Source organism: Echiichthys vipera, assembly GCF_963691815.1.
Source record: "Echiichthys vipera genome assembly, chromosome: 2".
NCBI classification, from domain to species: Eukaryota; Metazoa; Chordata; class Actinopteri; order Perciformes; family Trachinidae; genus Echiichthys; species Echiichthys vipera.
The window spans coordinates 19445197-19470957 of NC_139827.1; the positions used below are offsets into that span (position 1 = coordinate 19445197).

The following is a 25761-nucleotide window of genomic DNA, read 5'->3' on the forward strand; positions in this document are numbered from 1 at the left end:
TGTGTCACCTGTGTTGAGAGATAAGTAACCATGCCAAAAAGCATGGAAATGAGACTCTACAGAGACTCACTGCTACAGCAGCAGCCCAAAAATAAATTCAATTGCAAATTAATAACAAAATCCGCATTGAAGCCTCTTCTTCCAATACTACGTTGATCAGATATCTCAAAGGGCGTTCATGAATTCTTCATTTGGTTTGCTGTGACCTTAGATATGACCTACAGTATACTAATGTCTTGTCACGTCACACTAAATCCAATCCCGGAAAAACTTTTTTTCCTACATTCATTTTTCTCACTCTAATTTGTGGGTGTATTAGAGCAGCTTTTGCCGTGTTTATGTCATCTATCCAAGCAGAGCCTCAACATCGCTTCTTCTTCTTCTTTCTGTTTTATGGCAGATTTAGATAGCTTCTTTTTAAGGTTTCATATACCCCTACTTTACTGGAGGCATTGCATCTATGAGTCGTGTTCTAGCATTTCTTCAAAGTAAAAGTCCTCTGCTACAGCTTTGCATAATGTAATTGAAGTTATATGAGGACAACCATGGCGTGAACATGATGGAGCTTTGTATACAGTGGAGGGACTCTGTCCTCTAGCGGTTAAAGTGGTCCATTACTCCAGTAAGACACAGACAGGCAGTTTTATTGGAATATGTTACAATTTACAAAATGCTTCCTGAGTAAATGTATGACATAAAATGTAACAAAATAGTAGACATAGAAAAGTTTAGCCAGTTAAATTAATTCATTTGTTTTGCATACAAAAAAATTAATAAACTAATGCAACAAAACCCAAAAACCAAACAATCTTTTAGACAGATTTTGCCAAAGTCTAAAGAACTAAAGTGAGATGAGACCCAGCAGTCATGAAATTATTTTCTGAGTTAGTGTAATTTCTATATTCTCATCGTTAGCTTGTAACGATTAGCAGCAGCATATATATATGTATATATATATATATATATACAGGCTGTGTGCATCTCTCTGTCGGTTGAGATTTTTGATACTTTCACAGTATTTATATAGAACCTCGACCTGCTTTATAGTAAAAAGACATGGAAATCTCACTTTTACAAAATTACCTTTAATATTTTTAAATGTATTAAATGCAGGATAGTCTGGCTTACGTACTGGCTTATGTACAGTGCTGGGCCTGCAGTCCTATTTTTAACAGACACAAATTCAGGCTCCCTATACTATCACTGCTTTCTTTTTTGCAAGGGTATGGTCACTGAATCTGATCTGGGGCGTAGCACTGCCCAAGACGATTAGTGTTTTTTTCTTTTTCTCCAGTGCTGCTGACATAATGCTGTGTGCAGTGTTTCATTTTATGAAGGGAGAGTGGTGTGGGGCCGAGTGGCCAGTTTAAATTGGCTTCACACCAAACAACCACCAGAGGACAGTGTTGGACTATAAAACAAAGAAGACATTAGGTTGTGACTTGTAGTTGCATCAGTGACCACCGGTGTTAAGCCTGCGACATTACAACAAGGTGTTCAATGCCACACAGGTTAAATAAAGAAAAAAAAGTAGAAGAAGATCAAATAAACGTGCCTCCTCCTCCTCTTTCTGTAATCGTCAGTGTCAGGGCTCTGTCTTTCTCTTCCTCTGTCACGCCCACATACAAATGTGAGTACAAACATAAACATATACGGTACACTGCCATATCAGGACTGTGACTCTGCTGACCCCATTACAACCGGGGCACCAGTGATTAGATCATTAAAACAACTTCACTGTGTGTGTGTGTGTGTGTGTGTGTGTGTGTGTGTGTGTGTATGTGTGTGTGTGTGTGTGTGTGTGAGAGAGAGAGAGAGAGAGAGAGAGAGAGTGTGTGTATGTGTGTGTGTGTAAGTGTATGTACACACCAACCTCATATTGGACAGACGGAGAGATCTATTGAAAAGCTTTACTTGCAGCCTTTGGAATTACTGGAATATGGAGATATGATGAGGAATGATATGTGGTCGACTGTAGAAACATTGTGTGACTAAATTCTTTTCCATGTTGACTCTGAAAACACGGTGTTATCAATGATGACATACCATTTCTGTTGCCACAATACCAAGCAAGCCATCGGAGCATTCCAGTCTACGTGAAGATGTGTGACCCATGAGTCCCTGTTTCTTGTGACCAAAAAATAACTTCTTGTGTTGACGCGCACAGCAGAGGAAACAGCATAACATGGTGTGATAAAAATAGGAATCTGTAATAAGTAGGATATCGCTGGTGGTGTCAACTTTTTTTGTTTATAAGCCAGGCAAATGTGCAATGTAGATGCAGAAATAATGTGATTGCTTGCATCATTTCATGAATTATTATCCTTTAGCCATGCAGTTGGTTGCTCCCTACTATTGCCCTTTCCATCATTTAAAAAAAAACAAACGGATTTAAGGTGCTGATATTCTTTGATTCTGAATGAAAATGGATTGGGTGATACCTGATTATGAAAATAAGTACTCAAAAATCACACCTGTATGGATCCAGCAATAACCTTCTAACTGTTTTGTTGCAAACTGAGTGCAGCATTTGAATAGATGCTTGCAAAAGCTGGAAGAAGAAATGCATGCACTTGCACGTTTGCATTCATTTATCAATGTGGGAAACCTTCTGTGTCTGATTCTCAAACAACGGCACAGGAATGCTGCCCTGGTGCTGACTCTTGGTCAGCCTTATCTGGCCCTGTATAATCTCCCAGAGGTGTTTGGGTTCCCAGCAAAAACACATACACACGTGCATGCAAAAACATACCAGCATTTGGAGTGAGTGTGCGCAGACAAACACAGAAGAAGAGAGACAGAAAAAGAAAAAGAGATAAGAGAGAGAGGCTGAATTTGCCCGTTAAGGTTTGTTATTGTCTATTTTCAAACAAAAAGTAAGGCAAAATTCAAAGGCAAGAACATGCACACATCTGTGGTTTCATGTTTGAGTCTTTTGAAGGCTCTGGTTAATCTCTAGTTCCTGAGTACATGAAGTGTTTATGATCCACCAGAAGAAAAAAAAGTGAGTGAGTATGCCAACACAAGATGTAAATGCATTGTCTTGGCTCAATTTGGCTGTGGGCTGTCACAGTTAAGCTAACACTTGTGGAAAATGTGTGGAAAGTACCCGTCCTACGTAAATACACAGTCCAGGTTTACAGATCATAATAATTCCAGTGTATAGATAAGTGCCAAACACGAACAAATCAAGTGACACCGCTGTACAGTACAAAACATGTTTTTCCTCCTACATGTGGTTACTTCATGTTCTGTCCCGGGATTCAAAACATAAAGGGGTACATTTGTCCCCACTCTGACTCTTGAACCCCCCTTCTTTTCCGCATGACTGCCGCCCTCCTTCTCGTTGAGTGCAGACCAGGCCAGCTGTGGTAAAACAGACTCCATTGTCTTTTGCTATATGAAACTGTTATGTAAGAAACAGAAGACGAGTGAGATCACCATCTACCAGTTGATACTCCCCATGCATGTTGCTCATGCCTCTCTGCCCCAGTCATGGATTTATTGGTATGAAATGAAGACAATTCATCATTTAAATGATCATAATATAATTCTTTTTTTTAAAAGGCTTCATAGCTCAACAAATACTTTGATTATTGAATCTATGCTCCAATATAACAAATTGTATACTGTTTAAAATAATCAGAATCCATATTTCATTTAGCCTATGTATGCACTAACAGTGAAACACTTTCTTGTTCTCTCTCTGTCCGAAAATGCACTTCAAACTAGTCCGTTGGCCCTGGTTTGCCGGTTGGAGTCCAGTTTGTAAATCGCATTGCTGGTCAAAACAGAACTGCAACCTTGAAATTATTTACCTTACATCCCTCCTTCCTTCCCATTTCACATCAGATTTTTGGAGAAATTTAAGTTAGTATGTGCTCATTATCAATTCAGACAACTTAATTGTTTCAGGATATCTCGATATATGATTGAAAAATGATAAATCCTCTTTATGACCCCCCCGCACTAGACCCCCAGTATACGCTCTATCTTGTAAGGGATCCAACTGAGAATCTGTGTTGTAAACAAATGACAAATTAAACTTTTTTTTTATCTTAATACATTTAATAGTGCACTTTGATTAACCTGTACAGAAATAATATTAATAAAAAAGATAAAACATTTATTCATTTCTGTAACACAGAGCTTAACATTTACAATAAAATAAAATAAGATGGTATGATACAAAACAAACATATATCTGAGGTATAAATATATTTGTTTTTAAATTAACTGTAATTGTCATGCGTTATTATTTGGCAGAGACAGTTAAAAGTACGAACATTTATGATATGAACAATGGCTTTAGCGAATTAATCATATGACACGAAAAATGTGCGCCCTCAGATTGAAGCGTGTTATGAATGAAGAAGGTTATGAGGACTTCTTTTTAAAGACTGACATAACAGTACAGAGAAAGAAGCTTAGGCAAAGATCGTTTTCCTTCCTTTGAAATCACACAAACATTCAATCCGCCCTCTTCTTTACAGTAAAACCTGTAAAATCTCCACCTTTATAAAAGGACCATTTTCTCTGTTTACTTCTCATCTTTTACAGGACTAGCCAGAGGTTACTGTTGCAAGTTAGAACAGTTTTCTGTTCTCATGTACGTCAAAATAATTGTGAAATCAATATTTTCTAAATGTATACAAGTGATGTCCGGCCTACAACAAAAACAAGTGAACTGACTGTGCTCTTAATAACACTACCTCTTACTTTTAAGAGGGAAGAAAAGCTCAATATGTGGAAGCTACTTGTTTTAGCTCTTTCCATATTTGGTCCATTATTGTGGCTCTATCGGTCTTAGACTTTAGCTTTGCTGGTGTGATCCTGTAAAATATGCAACATCTCTAACACTGAGCCTCAGTCAAAAACAGTTCCTTTTAAGATCTTATTGTTGAATAATCAGCTTTTTGCACTATGCATTATCACTAGCATAGCAACTAATTCGGCCCATACCTTCAAGAACAAATTGATCTATTTGTATGCAAGTACATGCGGCCGTTTCTTTGATGGTTCCTTCTTTTTGGTGAGCCAGCCACCGATTCTCATCTGTCTTCGCCTTCTTCTACTGAAACACCAACACCCTACTATGAGCGACCTGTCATCTCACTATATCCCTTCTATTGTCTCTACTCACTCTGCATATTACCAGCACATTCTCATCTTTCTTCACTCATGGATTCATCAATCAACTGAACCTAATATTGTCTACTATTCCTCTTGTGCCTTGCTGTAACAGAAAACATTGACAGAGGTGACACAAGACAGACACGAACCATTACTGTGAACAGAATATTGTATGTACACTTTATGCTGTCACTGGAAACCGGCGCGAGGAATATTAATGTATTTATTTACCGTTTGCTGCTTTGAACACTCACGCGCACACACTCACGCCCCCTTTGCTTCTCAGAAGCAATAACACCCTTTGGATAAAGTTTAAACCTTGCATCCTGTATCAGCGACATCATGTCCTTTGGCCCAGATACATGTTTGTGTGACATGAGTCCTCTTGGCAGCACATTTAGAGCCCCGACGGAACAGTTTTAAGTGATAACATCAGTCTGTTTTAACAAAATCAGAGCAAAAAAAGTCCTTCAGTCTGGGATCCAGGATTTGTCCTTTAAATGGGAGAGGTAGGAGGCTTGGACCCCTTGTATCTCTCTGCCGGAATGGGTGGAATGAGTAATTTTTGGTCCTCTGTAGGATCCAAATTACAATCCAAAGGAGCTGTTGAGTCTACTGTTGCCCAAATTGCACAATGCTTTCTCATTTGTCCATGGGCACGGTAAATGAGTCACGTATACGTGCCACCTCGGCAGCGCACAAGTGTCCATAGAGTTTATTGTACCACTCTGGAAAACGACCCCTGAAAGAAAACACAGGAAAAGACATGTTGTTAGCCCATTGAGTCACCAGTTTAAAGACATTGAATGACCACAAAACTAGGACTTCATTTAATTCCCAAATTGTCTTTACTCCTGTCAGTCATTCACTCACCTGCAGTCGTTCCTGGAAATATGTGTGAGTCTAGATTTGTTGCTTCCGCAGGGTTCGATGAAGTAGCGTGAGGTGAGGACATTGGCACGAACGCCTACAACAGGTACGCCTTCATGGTCCACAGATGTACACACAAGTGCACACGCTCCCTTTGGCAGGTCTGTTACCCATGTTCTGGTAGAGAGAGTACAGAGTTAGGATTAAGATAGCAACATTAAATCAGAATAGAACATCAAAAAAGAAGTGAGACACAGGGAGGAAGAAAAGGAAAACAGGCTAATGTCTACCTGAGCACTAGGTGGTCTCTGGTGGGATGTGGAGCCATAATGTTCCTGACATACTGGTAGACCTCCGTCCTCTCATCCAGGGTCTCCACCACCCGGCTCTCGAGTAGGTCCTCGTCCCAGTAGCCCTGCTCACGCAGCACTCGTGTCAGAACCTCCTCTGGACTTGCAGGCACCTCCACGGTCACCTTCCACAGCCGCAGTGGAAAGCCATCGTGCATCTGGAGAAAAATGCACAGAAAGACCCAAAAACTTAACATGAGGTTCTTTTTAAAATGATAATATTATTTGATAGCTGAAAGCAGAGAGAGAGGAGGGACATGGGGGGGGGGGAGAGATAAATTGGGAATGACATGAAACAAATGTCCCAAGTCGGGCAGACACCAGGGACATTGTGACTCATGACTCAAAATTTTTCATGGATACGTGAATGATAAGATAGACCTTTATCGAAATCGGTCACAGTGTGAGTACTTGAAATCCCATATCTTATATGACCCCAAGTGATGTGCCTTACACGAGTGTTTGGAAGCTTCCCTTAGGATAATCTTATTAGTCATATTTACAGAAATTAGAAGTGGAATTCCAGCCATCTTTTTATGCACAACAGTCAGGCTGTGTTGCAAAACCTCCCAATGCCCTTTAGCCGAATCAGCTGCTTCATTCTGCCATCAGATGATAAAGAGCACTCTGCTCCTTGTGACTCTCAAACTGGAGAAAAGATAACCTCAGGGCCCATGCACACTAGACACAGGAAATGTAGGCCTGGGATAATCGAGAGGTTGTGTATATTTGTATGTGTGTGTATGTTTGTGTGTGTGTGTGTGTGTGTGTGTGTGTCTATGTCAAGCTGATGTCATTCTGGGAAAGAGTCCAGTACAGGGATTGGAATGAGAAGCCAAGGGCCAGGCCAGTTTCACACGGATGTGTTTCTATACAGGAAACCCTAACTGCTGGTTTTCCACTCGATCTTTAGAGAAGCAGGAGAAAGGGAGAGGCAGACACGAAGAGGAAACGACAGGACAGGAAACACAGATAGTTGAAAGACGGTGGGTGCTTCATCAATGGTGGCTTATTTACACACTAGAGGTGTTTTAATGATCAGTTTTTTTCTCTCTCACTAAGTCATTGTTCACGAATCCACACCGAAAGCAGCCAGAAAACAGACTTAAAAGATAACGTGTGAAAAGGCAGTATTTTTTTCTTTCTAAAATGCAAGTTGAAGAAAAAAACAAGTGGGGCTTACCTTCCTGTAGGCCAGCTCGGCATGCTCAGGCGTGGAGCAGCTGTCGTAACCTTTAAACTTGTCCTTGGCATCTTTGAGGAGGGCGTCTAGGCTGTCCTGGAGGTAGGCCCTGTAACCCCCGTGCCCGGCCTCTTCGCCCGCAAGGTCCTCCAAGCGCCTCGGCAGCAGCGCCTGCTCCACATAGGAGTTCCTGCAGCGGTTCATCTCCTCTGGGATCTGTGGGAAAGGAGGAGAAGGACAATGAGGGGCCGGGCCTTACCTTTCAATTGTGTTGCTGGAGGTGCATGATGGTAAAATGTGTTTGATTTGACAATTAGAAAAGGAGTAGATTCAAGACTTTTAAAATAGTTAACTGAGCTCATTTGTATAAAAACCATATCAGATAAGGCAGAGTATTTTTTTTTGTCTATAAACATGTCTGGAGGGGATCTTTCTCTAAGTTATAAATGTCCTGATATTAAGAGTGATCAGCACTATTTCTCAACTTTGTCAGGTACCTCCACCCTGATGACATTAATCCTCTTAATTAATGGGAAATTGTATTAAAGTGTAACTTGTATAAGGATTCAAAACAATAAACAATGGAAACACACACCCTCCTCTTTTCGTCTCCTTGTTTGCCAAGCTCAATTTAATACTCTTCCTCCTTCTGTTTATGTCATCTTTCAGGTTTAATTGAACACTAATAATATCACAGGCTAAGAAAATGATTTTAATTAGATAAGTTATGGCTTGTTGAAATGGAAGCAAATTACAGTCAGTTATTTTATAGGTCATCCTCCATTTATGAACCCCCACCATAAAATAGAAATCTAATTAAAAGCAAATAATTTGGGAGGTAACTGAGTTTACTTCTTGTGTGATGTGACCATGACGGGAAGTCAGGAAGCAATCTAATAAAACGTAACACTAATGACCCACAGTATGCAGCTTCTTAGCATTTCCTGTAGCATGCCAGAGAAGACGTGCGCTGCATAGACTGACGTTTTAGGCTGAATGGGATTAAAATTGGATCAGTGATAGTGTGGTTTGCTGATTATTTCCTGTTTATCCATTCAAATGCTTCTTGCGGACAGAGAAACAAATTGGATGGGGCGGAATCATGGGTTTGTGGGACTATGACTATTTGTTTACAAATGCTCAAGTTTTGTTTAAGTGGTTACAGAGAGGTAAGTTATGAAACTGGGACTTATGTTTGATTACAGGACACAAGGTGTTGACACAGTGAGCCAGAGGTGACATTCATTCTTTCAGAAAACACGCCTTCATCCACTTAAGTGGCAGTTTGCCACATATATAGCTCTATATCTTCTTTGGACTATGGTGATGTTATTTATATGCATTGTACAATCTCTACTCTTAAACCTCTCAACCCAGTCTATTGTTCTGTTCTTAGATTCATAACTGGGGATGGCTTAGGACACATTGTTGTTTACTTCAAATCAATTCAATTTTATTTACAGTGCCAAATTATAACAAAGTTATCTCAAGACACTTTACATATAGAGTAGGTAAAGACCACACTCTGTAACTCATTTATGATTTACAGAGACCCGACAATTCCCCAGTGAGTAGCAACAGAGTGAGTCACACTATCTTTAATAAAAGTAGTACTTATTATTATAGTTATTATATATAGGATGAATCCAGCAATCTTGTGCACACAGTGGCGACGAACAACTTCCCTTTAACAGGCAGGAACGTCGAACAGACCCAGCTCTATGGGGGAAGGCCATCTGTCTTGACCGGTTTACTTTATGATAGAGTTGGGTGGCAGTCGTTAGCAGTGAGAAGAGAACAACACTGTATTTATTTACAAAGGACTTCTTGGAACTATACCTGGGTATTTTACATGTCTTCTCAACTATAGATAATTTTCACACTGCACCAGGTCCCAAGACTGAGGTTGGGAAAAGTGGCTCTTAAAAAGTCGAACAATCTGCAGAAATTGGTAAATGTTTATCCCTTTTTATCAATTTAAAGCCCTTCTGTCTGACATACGGCAGTGTAAATACATGATTTTTTTATTTGAATTTTTGTTATCCCTTCTGTTAATATCTTTGGCTTGTTTGTTGTATAATTGTTGATTTATAATGTTATTTTATTTTTTTGTTTATACGTAGTGTAATCAGGGCGTCCTTGAAAAAGAGAGTTTGCTCTCAATGGCCCTTTTAAATAAAGGTTTGATGATGATGATGATGATAATATATCAACCAGTAAAGCATTATGAATTCATCTTTGTATGTGACCTCTTGAGCGTTCTCTTTTCATGCCAACTTTAACTGTAAAAGTGAGCAGTTTTCCAAGTCGGGGTTCACATTCAGCCCCAGTGTTGTTAACTACTGACCCGGAAGAGTTTGCTGCACTCCTGGATCATGTGTGCCAGGCCATGAGTTGCAGCCAGGTTCTCATTCAGGTCTCTCTGGTCTGGCTTTCCCAGTGTCTGCTTCCTGTTCATCACCCTTTGACCATGGGAGAAGAGGAAAAAAAGAGGACGACAAGATTAGTAACCGCATCCATCATCAAGACAGTGGGTGTAAGAGAGGGCAGAGAAAGAACAAGTTTTGCTGTGTATACCTATATGACCCTCCTGTAGCTAAAGAAGGAACAAAATGTGTTTTTATCAGGAAAATATGTTTATGTAACCTTGCTATTTTCCTCTGTCTCTCTCCCTTCCTCCCCTTTTCTTCTCTATCCTCCATCTACAGTATCCTGCCCTTTTGTTTCTTTAGATTGACCCTTTCCTGTTTTGAGAATGTACAGCATATTACATGTTATGCAAGCTACTAATACAATAACTGTGTCAGTGAGGGCAATCAAAATAAAATCAACGATATAATTAAAATGAGCTGATTACTGTGGTGTAGAGGTACACACGAACATGGATACACACCTTGGTGAGGAGCTCTCCTTGCGGCGCAGGGTGTTGAGATGGAAGAGGGACGGGGCCAGGCACACAGCCAGGTTGGTGGGAGTCATTTGGTTCTCAGACACGCTGCCCGTCACGTCGCTTAGCAGACAGAGCAGCGTCCGCAGCGCCTCGCGGTTTTCGTCAGGCAGGAGCAGAACGGCGGCACGCGCTGCTTGCAGACGGAGCTCTTTAGGCATGTCTGGAGAGGAAAAGGGTGAATGTCATGGCTCGATTTTTTAACATTATATGCAGAAAATGACTAATAACCGCTGGCATGCTACATGATGTCATCTTTTTCGTGTCTGTTGGTTAACTTAGGAAGGAATTTGTGTAGGGCTCCCCTTCGCCTGCCAGGTTTGAGCTACGATGGGATCTGTGTCGACCGTGTGTTATATAAGCCGACACGTGTGTGTGTGTGTGTGTGTGTGCGCGTGTGTGTGTGTATCTACTCTATGCTTCATGCACAGTGCTGGTTGTGTTTCACCTTATATAAACAGTTCCTAATGCAGCTATTAGAATCATAAAGGAACTGAACTCGAGAGGATGTCCAAGTTAACATTGAATCACAGAGGGATGAACCAATCATATATATCACCTCATTCCGCAGATATTTCCTGCACCCATCTCTTTGTTTACTTTGAACGGTTTCACAATTTCTTGCTCAATGGCAGGCAAGCAGCTGCAGCTCTCAAACAATACCATCTTGTGTACCATGCAATCCTCTTACAGATGTGTGGTTGTCCATGTGGCTGTCCAACATCAACAAGATTTTTTTTATAATTTGAATGTGCGTGTGTGTGTTTTCTTACACTGATAAATCTGGAGGAAGGTCTCAGACAGTTTGGTAGTGAGCAGGGGTTCTGGCAAATCTCTGAAGTACTGCTTTAGCATGTCCGCAACGTCGTATGCCGATTGGCCCTCGTAGTTGACTCCTCCCCCGTCAGCTCCGCTCGCCTCGTTCATCTGACGAAGAGCCTGGATACGTGATTTAACGCCTGATTTCCTAAAAAGACCCACCTGGACAAAAAGTGAGGGACAAAGAGTTACATCATGCACACACATATATAGAGGCCTGAGAAGTCAGCTTTTAACTCTAATTCCCTTATTAGTCTCAGTATCACCATGAGTGCAAAGTCAGACTCTATTATTAAAGCGTATCAAAAATGATTAATGTGCCCAGAGCACAAACGTCTTTTTAAAGCTGTGGGCTCTTATCATTGAAAAATAATATTCCTGACTTATCCCCAAATCCAGGGCTTACAGTCAGTACAGTTACATCACAGCAGATCCTGTTGACTGTATTTACAAGAAGATCCCATGAGGCCCAGTTGGCATTCTTGTACTGAATGTTGTGTAGGACCTCATCATTGGCCTTTTAAGGCTGTATAAAATGGCAATGTTGGGGTTGAAAAGAGAAAAGACCATTGGCTTGTCCGGTCTGAATATTTTCCAGAAGCTTTCACCACTTCCATACAGAGGCGCCTTGTCCTGCTTTGAAAAGAAGACCATCACTCTGTCTTCTGTTTAGCCTTTCGTTATTAGCTATTTTCCCCTTATTCCCTCTTTCTTTCCTTTATGATGTACTCACACAAGCACACAAAGGTACATCTTTCGTAATGTCTCTGGATTAAACAGACAGATACAGGTGACTTAACAGATGCACACTTTCCAGACCTCCACGCTTCAGCGTATATGTATATACATACTGACTAGGTAGGATTTTTTTCTGATTCACTAGTCCATCTTATGTAACATCAAGTGAAAAAAATCATGGATGAATTTTCGACTGATTGCAGATGTCCTAGAATTACAATATAATGTAACTCCAGCACCTTAAAGAAAAAGCTTTTCCTTTTGGCTGTGGGAACTGAAAACCATACTTAAAGCCAAATGACAGACAGACAAGAACTTTGGCGCAATATGTACGCTGCAATATGCACAAGTATATACTGTATATACGTGTACATATATATATATATATATATACAGTACATCTGTCCATATATGTGTGTTTATTTGTGTACTTTATGTTACCTGGTCCAGGCACTGGTTGCGTAAATAGCGCATGGCCTGCTGAATTCCCTGAGGGAGGGGCTGGCCTGTCCGCTGGACGATGACTTGTAGTGGCACACCGAACACATTCCTGTCTTTGTAGTCACGCACCTTGATCCGTTTCATAAACTTTGGCACAGCCCTGCAACATACACACAAGAAAAGAAAACTCATCAATATCTGCCACATATCGACATGAATTTAGCAATTCAGTTGTAAAACGATTTCTTTAAACAGGTCAAAGATGTTATGACATGCCTTTACTCTTACTACTAGGTCTCATATGAAGAACGTATTTAGTAATCAGCATATCTTACAATAAACACCTCTACGGGAGAAGACAACACATACTGATTGACTCACAAAAGGCATTTGTCATAAAATGGATTTGTCACAATCTTGTAGTTTAATTCAGAATGCTACCAAAACGCGTGGGTGTGTTTTATGTGTGTTCTAGGAGGAAACCAGGCGGCTGTAGAAGCCTGTCTCCAGGTTTACGAGAAGGGTGGACAGACGGCGTGAGGGGAAATAGAGTGGGGGAGTAGGATGTTCAGACAGGTGTCGAAAGGGGAGGATCCCACTGTGTTATACATCCGCACGAAGTGTCTGTCTCATTTTGTTACTGTGTGTGTGTGTGTGCACATGCGCACTTGCGAGCAAGTGAACACTGAGTCTATAACCACAAACCCCAGAGTTGAAACATGCAGCTCTGACCGTTTCACAAGAATGCACCCACAGATTTACGGCTGTGTAGCTATCTGCATGGGTGTGAGTGTGTTTAGCAGAGAGACACAATGTGTGACTCAGGACAAGCTGGTCTTTGTGAAAGCAGCCGTTCACAAGACTCAGAACCACAGTTTGGGAAAAATTGAAAGGGAGCATGTTATGCTCCTCAAGTGTCCGACAAGTGGCTGCTGTCTTTCAGTGAGCCTCGGCCTGTCATAAGACTGGCATAACGCCTTCTACTCCTGTCCAAGTAAGGCTTCAGGTAGAAGATAAAGAGAATAAATCACAAGATCTCCCTTAAGTTTCCTCACCGGCTTTCAGATGTCAAAAATAGGTCATTCTAGGTTAAGGCTTGTTTACATCACTTATATTTTGCACTGATTGCCTTAAGGGCTTCCCTATCAGATTACCTAATAGACTTTTCCCTGTAATTTGACTTCAGAAAAAACGAGAAAACAAGAGAAGGGAGTATTAATGTTGGGAGCGAGACAGAGTACAGAGTACAGAGTAAGATATTAGGTGCCATGACCATGAGCAGCTATAAGTGATAGAGAGAAGGTAGTGGTGGAGGGATAATTGTTGAGGACAGATCTTTCCAGCCTCCAGCTCTTGTAACGCTGTGCTTGTGAACTGCTGTTATTGCCCCGCTGAGAAAAAGACAATGTACACCCCTTCCCAGCAATTACGGGACCTGGGAAAAAAATGTGAAACCCAACCTCTGTGGACAGCCGTCACCCGCTATACAACAACCTGCAGATGAAGAGGTTGCCTTTGGGTGGATGGAGGGGCTGAATGGATAAATTCAAGGGCATCGCTTATCAGGAACAATTAGCCAGATGCATAATGAAAAACAAGCTTAAAAATATCAGCCATACGAAATCCCCTTCTCAAAACTCCACAAGTCCTCTTCCACAAGAAGTTAATTTTCCTCCAGTCCACTCACCAGCTGAAGCCATGTTTGTTTGTAGGGGTGTGTCTCTCCAGCAAAGCTGTAAGCTGCAGCAGGGAGAGCTTCTGGAGCAGATTCATCTGTAGCACAGACTGGCAGCTGATCTGGAGCTGGGCCGAGGCCATGCTGGGCCGATGGGAGTTCTGGAAGCTTGGCCAGCGGAGCTTCTGCGGTCTGGGGTACGTACAGACGGAGGAGAAGGAGAGAGCACAAATTGAGATGTGAGACGCGATTAAAAAAAAAGAAGAGCAGTTTAACTCTTGGGATCTACGTCATGCTTTTGTGTACACATAAACTTAGATGACACAAAGCCACACATAGTATTTGTAGCTTTATGTGCAGTTAAGGGATTACAGGGATTTATGTACACATCAATCAAGAGACTGTCTTACAGATTAAAAACTTGTACTCCCCCCCAAATGTAACTCTGCTTGTGGATTCCTGGAGCAACAACAACAGTCCCCATGGAGACGAAGCAGCATTCCAGAGACTATCCAGCACCATTACGTAAGAAGAGAAGTCTCAGCGTGTCCCCCTGTTTATCCTCTGCTGTCACTTTCTAGGGTGAACTCTTTTTTTTGTTGATGCCTCAGTGTTTGTCTTTCTATTGTTTTGTTGTCCTTGAGCTTTCCATGCATTTAGGTAATGTTTGGCAGGAGTTTTACAGAAGACGACTAAAAGCGTGTGCCTGTTTGCTCAAATTATAGTTGCTGTTAAAGCATCAGTTCACCCAAAAAGCAAAAAGTAGGACAAAAAGTTTTATAAAAGGCAGGCGAGGCAGGACTGGCAATGTGAGACTATTGTAACGGTAATACAGCTGACATGAGCCCCCATCTTTTTAGACTGCGGTCAAGCCTGCCGTCACTAGAATCTCTGTGGTCAAATCAGCCGATGCTACAACTGTGCATCCATAGCTACAGTATACTAAATGCATTCAAAAGGCCTAGATCGAGCTGACGGAGAGAACTGACAGGGAGAGCAGTGACAGACTCGATAAAGTTTACGGAAAGAGACACGTGTGACCCTTTCCGTAAAAATAAAATTAGTTTTATACAAAATATATGGAAATGAGATAAATAGGATTATATCTACCTGTTCCCCCTATGAATTAAAAATAGAATACCACTAAGTTATGAGGGGAATGTCTTTATTATTAGATTTTTTTGTTGTTGGAAAAAATATTCATGACAATGACTGAAAAATACAGACTCAACTCAGACATTTTTACTGTATCGATTTTAGAGATATTCCCGAGTAAATGTCCCATATTTGTACCTTGGAATAACTACATTCCTGAATACTTATATAGGTGGTGACTTCTAGTTATCTCTGACTACATACATGCTGAAAATGAAAAAAGTTAAAAAAAGAAAACAAAGATCGCAATAAATCATAATATCGAATCGCAATACTTTGGCTTTATTGTAATAGATATCTAATCAACATCAAAGTATCAAATTTGTAGAAAAGCATATCGTCCCAACCCTAGTGGATGTTGTGTAAGAAAGGGTTAACCAGGGTAGACTGACCCTCATTGACCCAGGTCGAGAGGTGGGTTGGGTGCGGGTCAATGTGACTTGCACACGAGTAAGAAGACAGTTTAGATTTACTGACCTGCTGGTTCGGGTTAGAGATGCCCCGACACCGGAATCCCGTCTCTCTCTCATCCCTTCCTCTCCCTCTCCCAGCGGGTTTCCTGTGCTGTCTTGGTCGCTTCCGTTCTCCGTCTCCTCCAGCCGGTTCTGCAGAGGAGAGGACGGGCACGGGGAGGCTGAGTCAAGTGCTGAATCTGAGTCTTCCTCTTCGTCCTCCTCCTCTTCCTCCTCTTCGCCGGCCGCAGCCTCTGACCAGGCATTCACGAATCGCTGCAGCCCGCTGACATGTTGTAGCACTTGCTCCAGTTTGCGTTCATCCCCCTCCTCCTCCTCTGCTTCCTCGTCCCTCTCGGTGTAGGGGACGTTGTCATAAAAACTGAGCCGGCTGTCGACAGAGCCTGAAGAGCAACGATGCTGGCGTCTACTTTGCCGCCCTCTGAGGACCACGGAGTTCCCGTTATCATTCCCATTGGTATTGCGTGAACTCCCGTCCTGCAGGGCTTTGGGGAAGGTTCCGGGCTTGTGACCTTCTGGTAAGAAGAAGTAGATCATGCCCTCCTCTTCTTCTTCTTCTTCTTCTTCTTCCGCTTGTTTGCTATTGTCTCGAACACTGCCGTTGTTCCTGCGGTTCTGCTCATCGACTGTCATCCCATTACTAGCTTGGCAGGGGATGGGTGGGGCAGAATTGGGTGGGGGTTTTGGCTGTCGATCTGAAGCCTGTTGAGGGATGCTGAAAGGATCAAAACCCTCCAAATACATTCCTCCTCTCTTACTAGAGCCTGCAGCTATGCTGTGGCTGCGAGCGCGAGTCACTGGGCTCGGTGTGCTTACCGCACTTCCACTGCTAGCTTCAGACTGGCTGCTCCCAGTGCTTCCAGTGCTGCCGTTGCTGGTCTGAGTGGAGTAGGATACAGAGCGATTACGGTTAAGTGTCATGGTCTGAGTGGGATTGCGGTGGTGATTGAGGTTTTGGTTGAGGTTGATACTGGAGATGTCCACACAGTTGAGGCTCCGCAGCTTGTCATCATCCAGACCCTCTTTGATGACAGGGCCACTGATTTCTATCTTACCTCCACTGGTGCTCCCCTTCTTTTTTCTCTTGGAGGAGGTGCCGCTGCGCAGCCGCAGACTCTCCATCCTCTTGAGGAAGCTCTTTGCTCTAGAGCGTGTGCTTTTGCCGCTGCCACCTCCTCTGTCCAGACTTCCTCCTATTCCCATACCCATTTTCACATCAAAGGTGAACTGCCCGAGTGTCTCCAGGGGCGACGGAGGCATCCCATCAGACAGAGAGTCCTCATTAGCACATCCTGACCCGCCTGTGCCCGAGGACGAACACATGCTAGCTACAGAGCTGGCACGAGTGGCACCAGCAGGTACAGATTCATTTGTCAGGGCGGCGCCATGGCTCTTCTCTTCTCCTCTTCCTACACTCCCGCTGCTGTGAATGGAGCCGACTTCAGGCTGCTCACTGAGGTCGGTCAGCACGCTCTCAGAACTATTACCTTCACTCAGGGTGAGCTTGCCTTTCTGGGATACTTGGTCCTTAGGGAATGGGGGTGGGTTAGCGTCTGCGGGCAGTGTGGAAAAAACCTCCAGCTCCTCCATACGGGACCAACGCTTGCTGTCCCTCTGGAAGGTCCAGCGGCCACTGATGGCACAAGGCTCATCTTCATCGGAGTCCTCGCTCTGAATAGGGTAGAAGGAGGGGATAGGGGACAGGGAGAAAGAAATAGCAAGAAGAGATGGAAAAAGGAAAGGGAGGAGAAACCATTAGAGGACATTATGCACCGCTACGTTTTCCATTTCTTTTCCAACATTCCTCACCTTGGTCCAGGAAACTTTCTTGGGTTATGGAATTCATTTTTTTTATAATTGTTGCACTTGCACTTTGCCTTGTGTGCATTCACTTTCTGTTCTCATTTCTCTATTCACCTGTAAACTATAGGAAATATACTGCTATATGATGGCTGTCAAATGCCTTCACAACACAAGAACCTTTTTAAGATGTATAACATAACGTAACATTGGTTAAATATAACTTTATCTTAACCTGAGGTGCTGTGGTTAAGCATATGACTTGGTGAAGCAAAGATACCCATGATCAGTCAGTAAACAGGATCCAGCCACTTCCTGACTGCATGGACAATACATGCACAAGACAAAGAAAAAAAGTGACCATCACTGGGTCACATATTGTGCACATGCAACTTCACTTAATGCACACACCTCCCCCAGTTTGGTTAATCCGTCTCAGGCCCTGGAGGGAGTTCAGTAAATTCCATTATGACCCCCATAGTTCACAGTACAGCCGGCCAGACTAGGGTCATCCCCCCTACAGTCTTTATCCCCTCTGTCTGTGCATGTGCAGCATCAATGATACACTGCTACTGTCAATTCATTATTCCTTATCAATGACTAATGACAGAGACAAACGCCCGCTTTCAAATACACACCAACACACACGCACGCACGCACGCACGCACGCACGCACGCACGCACGCACGCACGCACGCACGCACGCACGCACGCACGCACACACACACACACACACACACACACACACACACACACACACACACACACACACACACACACACACACACACACACACACACACACACACACACACACACACGCACACACAGAAGCTAAACTGTGACATTCTATAATATGATTTCACCAAAACACAAAAAAGGTTAAGCAATTATCCGAACCCCCTTTACAAACATACAATGAAATTTGCAGTTTAGAATAGAAAAAAGACTAGTAGAAAAATTATCAAATCCCCGTTCGACTAGCTGAGTGCAAGTGTTTTATTTCCACTGCTCACATGGGCTTCACATACAGGCATTATTAATTCCATGTTTTAATGAACAAAGTATAATCTATCCCTGCTATGTACAGTTTTTTAAAAGAAAGTTAAGGATTCAAAGAGGACAATAGAGGCTTTTGTGACTTTGTCAGGCTTTTTTTCTCATGTTATGTTAGTTGGAATGTGAGATAACGTCATAGAGAGCAGTGATTGGCCAATAGAGCGTCAGCCATTTTTCAACACCGTGGAGATATCTTATCCTCAAAACCATCAAACCACCAAAGCATTCACTGCAACGATGGGCGCTTTGAACGGCACAAGGAGTCTGCAGAATGAAAACTACTTATTATGACACTTCACCAGAGAGAAAGAACAAGCCAGGGAGAATGAGCAACAGGGAGATGGAAATTTAAGAGAGGGGGAATGTTAAGACATGAGGAGATCAATGCATTCCTAGGAAGTCTAAGGGGAGGGGGGTGTCATCCCACAAAGATGGCAAATAACCTCTTTGACTCCTTTAGTCTTGTTGACTCCTGAAATGAAAGGTGACACAGAAAGGGTCATCCTAATGAATACCACCACACACAGAACAAGGATGTTACTATGTACCACTTAAGGCCATTTAGGAATTAACGTTGTTTTGTTTAAAACGGAGCAACTCCTGTCACAAAGTGTTAGTGTAACTCAGTGTAGGCTAGTTTACTTGAAACCATATGATCTAAAACTGGGACATTTACACAGTTATCCTCCTTCCTTCCAAGAAGCCTGTATCCTCGAAAGTGAAATGTCAGAGTGTGGTATTTGAAGGAGTTAAATTTATCTTGCTACTTAAAAACATCCATATTGCATTCGATCAAATACCCTTGCTCGGGTGATCATGGACAGGAGATGTATGGTGGATGGTTCTGCTGCCACAAAAGCAGCGTACTAATTCCTTTTATGGTGAGCCAGAAGTATGAGGAAGTATTTGAGAAAGAAGGGGAGCATGCCTTGAGTAGGGGGAGGTCCTGGTGAATGCAACCCCTTCATTTAGACATTAAAGCTACCCTCCTTCCCCCTAGGGTCGTCACAGCCCACTTGATATAGAAATAAACCAAACAGGTGCCTTCTCATTAAAACAGATGAGAGAAAACACAGCTTCGCCCTGTGGCCAAGACTGAACTTATGGTTAAGGTGACGGAATTCGATTGTGGTTGAGGTGACTTGTAAAGGGGCTTTTCAGAAAGGCATGGAGTCAATGTGCATGCATGAACACTTACTCTTTTTCTTTGTGGTGATATCTCCAGTCTCATAAGAGCACACTTGTTGAGGGTGTTCAGTCTCCTGCAAAAACAAAAATACAAACATGCAACATTGGTTTATTTAAAATATTAAAACTTTCCTAAAACACAAAACCTCTCTTCACCAACAGGATGTATAAAAGAAGAACGGATGAAACAGGACAAAAGACAGAGAAAGGGAAGAGAAAGACAGAGGGGTAGCTCGGGTACACCCAGGCTGGCTAATGAGCCGCTGAAGGATCTCCACATGAGCGGGAAGAGAACGAGAGGGAGGCAGAAAAGGAGAGAGCGTGAAGAATGAAATCTGCTGGAGTGGTGACGAAAACTTGGGGAGGGGACAGAAAGCTTATCCCCCTGGCCACCTGGAGAAGAAGAGTGAGAGGGTGCTGGTGGTGGTGGTGGTGGGCTCCACCCTCTAGAGAGCTCTTAGAGCAGATCATGTAACAATGGAGAGATAAAGGGGTGGGAACTGGGGGATAGCCGGGGTTGTGGGGAGGGGAGTGAAAGGCTGCCAAGAGCGGAGACATTGAGATGATAGCTTCCAGATGTATGGAGGGAAACCTGCTGTGGTTTATTACTGAGAGTTGTAATTTGATGAAGGAGGCGACTTCATTAAAGAGCCATTAACATCCTCATCATATGCTAATTAATATTGCAGGGATGCCAACCTTCTCGGATGGTACTTACCGCCCTTTTTCACATACAATACATATAATCAAGGCTTTAAAACCATGTATTCCCCAGTTATGGGTACGCATCGCGTGACTCTAGCATCAAGCAGTGAAAGGTAGAAGCAAGATATGCGCACTATCAGAAAAAAGAACGAGAAAGTGAGATATAGACAAAGAAAACTTAATGGAGAGAGGAAAAGGTACAATGCATGGCTCCAATGTGCTTATCGTGTCATTCTTTCATCTCATCGGCAACTTTCCAAAGCTCTCCTTTTGAAGTCGTGCCCTCATGGGGTTTATTTGGGAGGGGTGGGGTGGGGTGGGGGGAGATTGCAGAAGAGAAAGAATAGGAAGAATAGCGCATAGCATCAAAAGATGTATGAGAGGTTCAGTATGACTTGTAATCTCACCTGCAGAGAGCCTCAATAGCGTCCCGATCAAGGAAGTCATGGTCTCTAGTGACTGAAGAGATGTCGATAGGAAACTGGGCATCTAAACAGAGAGAGTCTGATTAGTGTGGGCATCTCCCTGCCGCTGATTGGATCAATGTGTGCAGATAAAAACTAAAGATACAATCCCTGGCCCTTAAAAAACACCCACCCACTCAAACACCCACCAGGGCCTTCCGTCCCACCTTCTCCCCCTTCCAGCCTTGATGAAAAGCTAAAAGAGGAAGTAGCGTCTTAGCCGACCAAACAAACACAGCTGCAGCTTTCAGACCCGACAGGCAGGGGGGATGTGGAGCACACAGGGAGTGAACAGGGGATTGATTGAAGAATGACAATAGGTACTCCACCGCTGCTCAGAGGTCCCACTTCCTCTTCTACTTCTCCTTCTTTCTCCCTAGTCTACCTCATTATGAGGATCACTTATTCACCCGGCTTTAGTAATGGTGCACAGTTAAGGTGTGCCTCAACTCAAAGTATATTTAAGCAGTCTGGTACAGGGATGGATGGACGGATTTGAAGATGTTTCTGGAATGCACTGACCCAACCCAAAATGGGAATCTCTCATCTAAAACCCCGGGGGCGATGTTGATAAGAAAATGCTGTTCAAGGGAGGCCGGCACATTCAGCCTACTGTACTAAGTCGAGTCTATCAGTCTGCTTATCTTTAGTGGGGCAATAGTCTTGACAGCACAGACAATAGAGATTGTCCCACGGATACAAGGGAAAGAAAAATGTGTCATGCATCGGCACAAATTCCTACTTGTGTGGAGCCGCCACGAGCGACAAACCAGCGAGGGTGTGGAATCTGCACAGTGACTGATTGTGGTTTGCACTTTTGTGGTGTTGTGCGTGTATGTATAAAAACAGCCTCATCACCTGTGTGTAGAAACACAATAAGCTTTCCGTTCAAATAGGAAACCTTTCACGGTTAAGTGGCAACAAGCAATGGTCCGTTGACAATGGCAGCTTGGTCCTGCTGTCATCATACTGCAGTTACATAAGAGCAACTGGTGTGCCCGTGGCATGCCAGAATATCGTTAGAGAAGCTACGTATATGGAGTGTAAAGAATGTTTGATGTATTTTGGTGAGTGTGTATTTTAAAGCTCGGGGGTCAGGCAAAGCATTCTTTCTCAACCACATGTCATTGTATGAGTAACTTTAAAGGGTAAAGATAACATGTTTTTGTGTTGATTTTAACATGGTCAGAAAGACCTTCGGTCCTCAAAGAGTTACTATGTAGGTTAGGTAACATGATAGTTAATGTTTGGAATACAGTGTGCTATGGTTTATGTGGCTTTTTTTTGCATAAAGCAAAGCAACCACTGGTGCTAAGGAAAAACACACCCCTTACTCCTCAGGAATGTTATCCTGTGTGTGGTATGTATGCATGCACAGGCGCAAGTGTGCATGTTGGTGTTTTGTGTGCTTGACAAAAGACACAGATGTCTTCTACATGAGCTAAACATCATCATTTGGAAATTACCAAAGAAGTTTTCTATACACATGTGATCTCAATTTACAGCGGGGGTATGCAGTTTATTTTTGGCATTGTTGGACAACAAAACCCCGACATAATAATATTTCATCATATTGTTATTCAAGTGTTATGAGAGAAAACTAGATTTCTGCACCGCCTCTTGGCTCTGTTTTCAAGCTTTAAAAAATCTACACCATGACGCGTTCCTATTGGCTCCTGGCAGAGAGAGGAGAGGGTGAGCTGCAAGAAGAGGTCTCACTCTACTTCAAATTCTGGCTTTTTTTTTGCTTTTTACATATTGCAGTTTAATTAAAATTGATGAAAATGCGTTTTATTAGAGCTGCCTAACTGACTTATGTTAAGATTTTTTTTTCAACCTGCAACCATCAATGTGGTAAAAATAACATCTTTTCAATAAAATTCTCACTGAAGTAACAATATAACTTTGAAAATCTGAGTCTGATTATGCTTCCATTCCTGCTTTCTCATACCAACTTTGTATCTTCACTATTAGGGTGAGAGAGTGGGTGGGGTGTCTCACAGGGGTCCTTACCTTCATAAAGCTGGGCGTACTGTGGGAACCCTGCTGCCCGGAGCCAGGTACAGGCCTCCTTGGCTTCAATCTCTGCGGGAGAGAAAAAGGTAGAAGAAAACAAAGGCATGTTAGATGTTGTTGGACACACTTAAATCCAAAAGCTTTTTAACATCAGCAGCATCAATTGAAACATAATTTAGAAAAAGGTTATCCTGTCAAAAATATCAAAGTAAGTCACAACTCTGGAACTGAACACTCCAACATACTAGCAGCTTATCAAATGTGAACCCCTTGACCTTATTAGCTATCTCATACTTAGTCACTCTCCTCTCACATGCTTCTAAACCTAGAGCTCAAAGCATCATTCGTGCAAATTGTGTTAACCCCCTAACACACCAAGTGTGTGCCACTTAAGCTCCTTATTCAGGTAAGGCAGTGGTATCTCCAAAAGCAAACATCGGTGAGGAGCCTTTACCCATGCATCGATATAAATATGCTGTTAATGGTATATTTTAATGTTTTAAAATGCTTTTGTTTGTTTTCTGGGTTTGATTTTTTTTTGACAGCATAAGATGTTTTATTCTGTTACCTCATGATGCCAATATGGAATATTTCAAGGGTCTTTGTTAATTAAGATGCACATACAAAAAGGTTTTACATACACATCAGTTGCATGTTGCTCAAGTGTCCATCAATGCCATTACTTAGGTGGAACATGACACAACGTCCTCCATAACTCCCTTTAAACACAAGGTGTGACATTTAGACTTGTTGTGCTAAGTACTGACTGAATGTTAAGGTCCACTGTGTTAGAGGAGCCATAGTGATGTCTCCCAATTATCTGTGAAAGCCCTTTAGTTGACATATGCCAAATGGCTGCCCAGACCCCAGCCTTCTCAATTGCTCCGTCACCCCCACAGCCAGCAGTTTGTAAAGGGAAGACAGACAGAAACATGTCTCCAGGCCCTAAGGATCAGACTTTACAATGTCCTCTTTAGCGAAATGACAGCAAGTACAAATCTAGCACAACCCTGAGAAAAACTTGTAAACCAAACCGGTGGAACAAAGGCAGGAAGAGACTCTGGTTGGATGAAAGTGTCAACATAAAGAATGACTGCAAAACATGAAAGCTACATACTTGCTAATCCTGTTACAAATGTGAGGTCTGTGTGTGGGAATTAATTAATCTTTATTCTCATTAAACAGGATGTACAATAACACTTCGTCAGGATAGTCAAAAGTTTTTATATCAAATTTTACAGTCCTTGCATTTAGACATAAGTGATGCCTTCTACATTTTTAGTAGGGGTCCTATGTTTGGCTGAGCGTGACTGAGCTAATGATGGTAAAGAGCTGCAGAGTACTTTATTTTATCTTCAAAACACCAGCAGTTCTGCCTCATTTCGAGGCTAAATTATACCAATGAATTGTTATATTTTCTTCAGCTCAAACTCAAGAACAGGAGCATAAAAGGACGGACTGTGCCAGACAAGAGACTGGCGGTTTTTCAGCTATGGAGAGATAACACAAAGATACATGTGGAAAAATAATGTCAAAGAAGGGAGACATTAACATTAAACTGACTTGATGTGGACAAAAGTAACAATAAAGTACTGTCAGACAGACAGACAGCCCGGTTGGAAGAAGACTACTGCTGCAAAGGGTCTGGACCCAACCATATACGAGCATTTACATACCAACAACAAGCCTAGACGGCAGACAAACCCACTAACGACAAGGTGTGACACGACCGAGACAGGGTCTACCCTCTGCCACTGCAGGGGCCAACACTCCTGAAGCAACCCGTGTGACACCAGCATGCACCCAAGTGTCAAATAACACAATAATAAAACATTTTAACACTGATTTTATTTGACAAATTATCTCTACTTTTCCTTGTGTATGTGAAATGACTCAGAAGCTTTGTGTTGGGTGGGTGTGTTGAGCCTAGTATTTTTGGAGCGCAGTGAACCCAGAGGGACGTAGGAACTGAGGGATAATTACACCGACATTCTTGAAAGCAAGCACTGCATAGAGCCAGAGATTCTTGTGTTTGCTTGTGTATCTACGTGTGAGACTGTGTGCACACGCAAGTCTGTGTCTGTTTGCAAAGACTGACCTCATGTTTAAAGACAAACCACTCAAAAGACAGTAAAGCTATTGAAATGCAAATTAGACATACAAAACACGTGGTTAGCTTTCCACCCCCAAACCCCGAAAAAGAAGGCTATGGGATCCATTAAGTGCCTTTGGAGGGAAGCTATCCAGTGACGCACCCCATTGGGAATGTGTGTCAAATCTACTTTACAGTGACATAATGTGATCTTGGTGTGCTTTGGAAGCAAAATAATGACAACCGTATTCACCTTGCGGATGGATAAAACTGAATAATATTTGCCACTGCGCCGCATTGTGTCCATTCAATCACAGAATAGAGCAAGAAAATGTTTCTATCTTTTGTTTGGCTGCAGGAAGTGGACAGGGGCATGGGGCATCTGGCACAAACAACCTAACAATAGCCGCACACACATACAGTCTTATGCATCTCGAATTTAAAAAAAACTTGGATCAACAAAGCCATAAAAGAGGTTTAAAAGAAAATCCAAGGATCGTAAAAAATGTCCCTCTACAACACCATGCCTACTCCTTTATATTTCTGTTTGCTTCAATAACTTGGGATTCGAGGGTGTATTTTATTTTTTTCTCTTCCCTCTCTGTCCACCTAGTTCCTTAGTCCTCGCCAGGGAACTACCTCACTTCCTCTTCC

General features: G+C 42.4%; 1 protein-coding gene across 5 annotated transcripts in view; it reads right to left on the reverse strand.

Moving 5' to 3' along the window:
* Positions 1 to 4081: 4081 nt before the first annotated feature.
* Positions 4082 to 25761, reverse strand: part of dlc1 (DLC1 Rho GTPase activating protein) — an 87254-nt gene continuing 65574 nt past the window's right edge. For 3 of the 5 annotated variants that reach the window (XM_083931290.1, XM_083931289.1, XM_083931292.1), the window contains 13 exons: positions 23013 to 23084; positions 20943 to 21039; positions 19841 to 19904; positions 15789 to 17455; positions 14169 to 14348; positions 12482 to 12641; positions 11257 to 11464; positions 10430 to 10646; positions 9884 to 9998; positions 7537 to 7752; positions 6294 to 6511; positions 6007 to 6180; positions 4082 to 5875 (listed from right to left, as the gene is read on the reverse strand). In XM_083931290.1, the coding sequence (XP_083787416.1) occupies positions 5776 to 5875; positions 6007 to 6180; positions 6294 to 6511; positions 7537 to 7752; positions 9884 to 9998; positions 10430 to 10646; positions 11257 to 11464; positions 12482 to 12641; positions 14169 to 14348; positions 15789 to 17455; positions 19841 to 19904; positions 20943 to 21039; positions 23013 to 23084 (3488 nt within the window). In that variant the 3' untranslated portion in view covers positions 4082 to 5775. The remainder of the gene's footprint in view (positions 5876 to 6006; positions 6181 to 6293; positions 6512 to 7536; positions 7753 to 9883; positions 9999 to 10429; positions 10647 to 11256; positions 11465 to 12481; positions 12642 to 14168; positions 14349 to 15788; positions 17456 to 19840; positions 19905 to 20942; positions 21040 to 23012; positions 23085 to 25761) is intronic. The other 2 variants (XM_083931291.1, XM_083931293.1) reach the window with 1 other exon arrangement.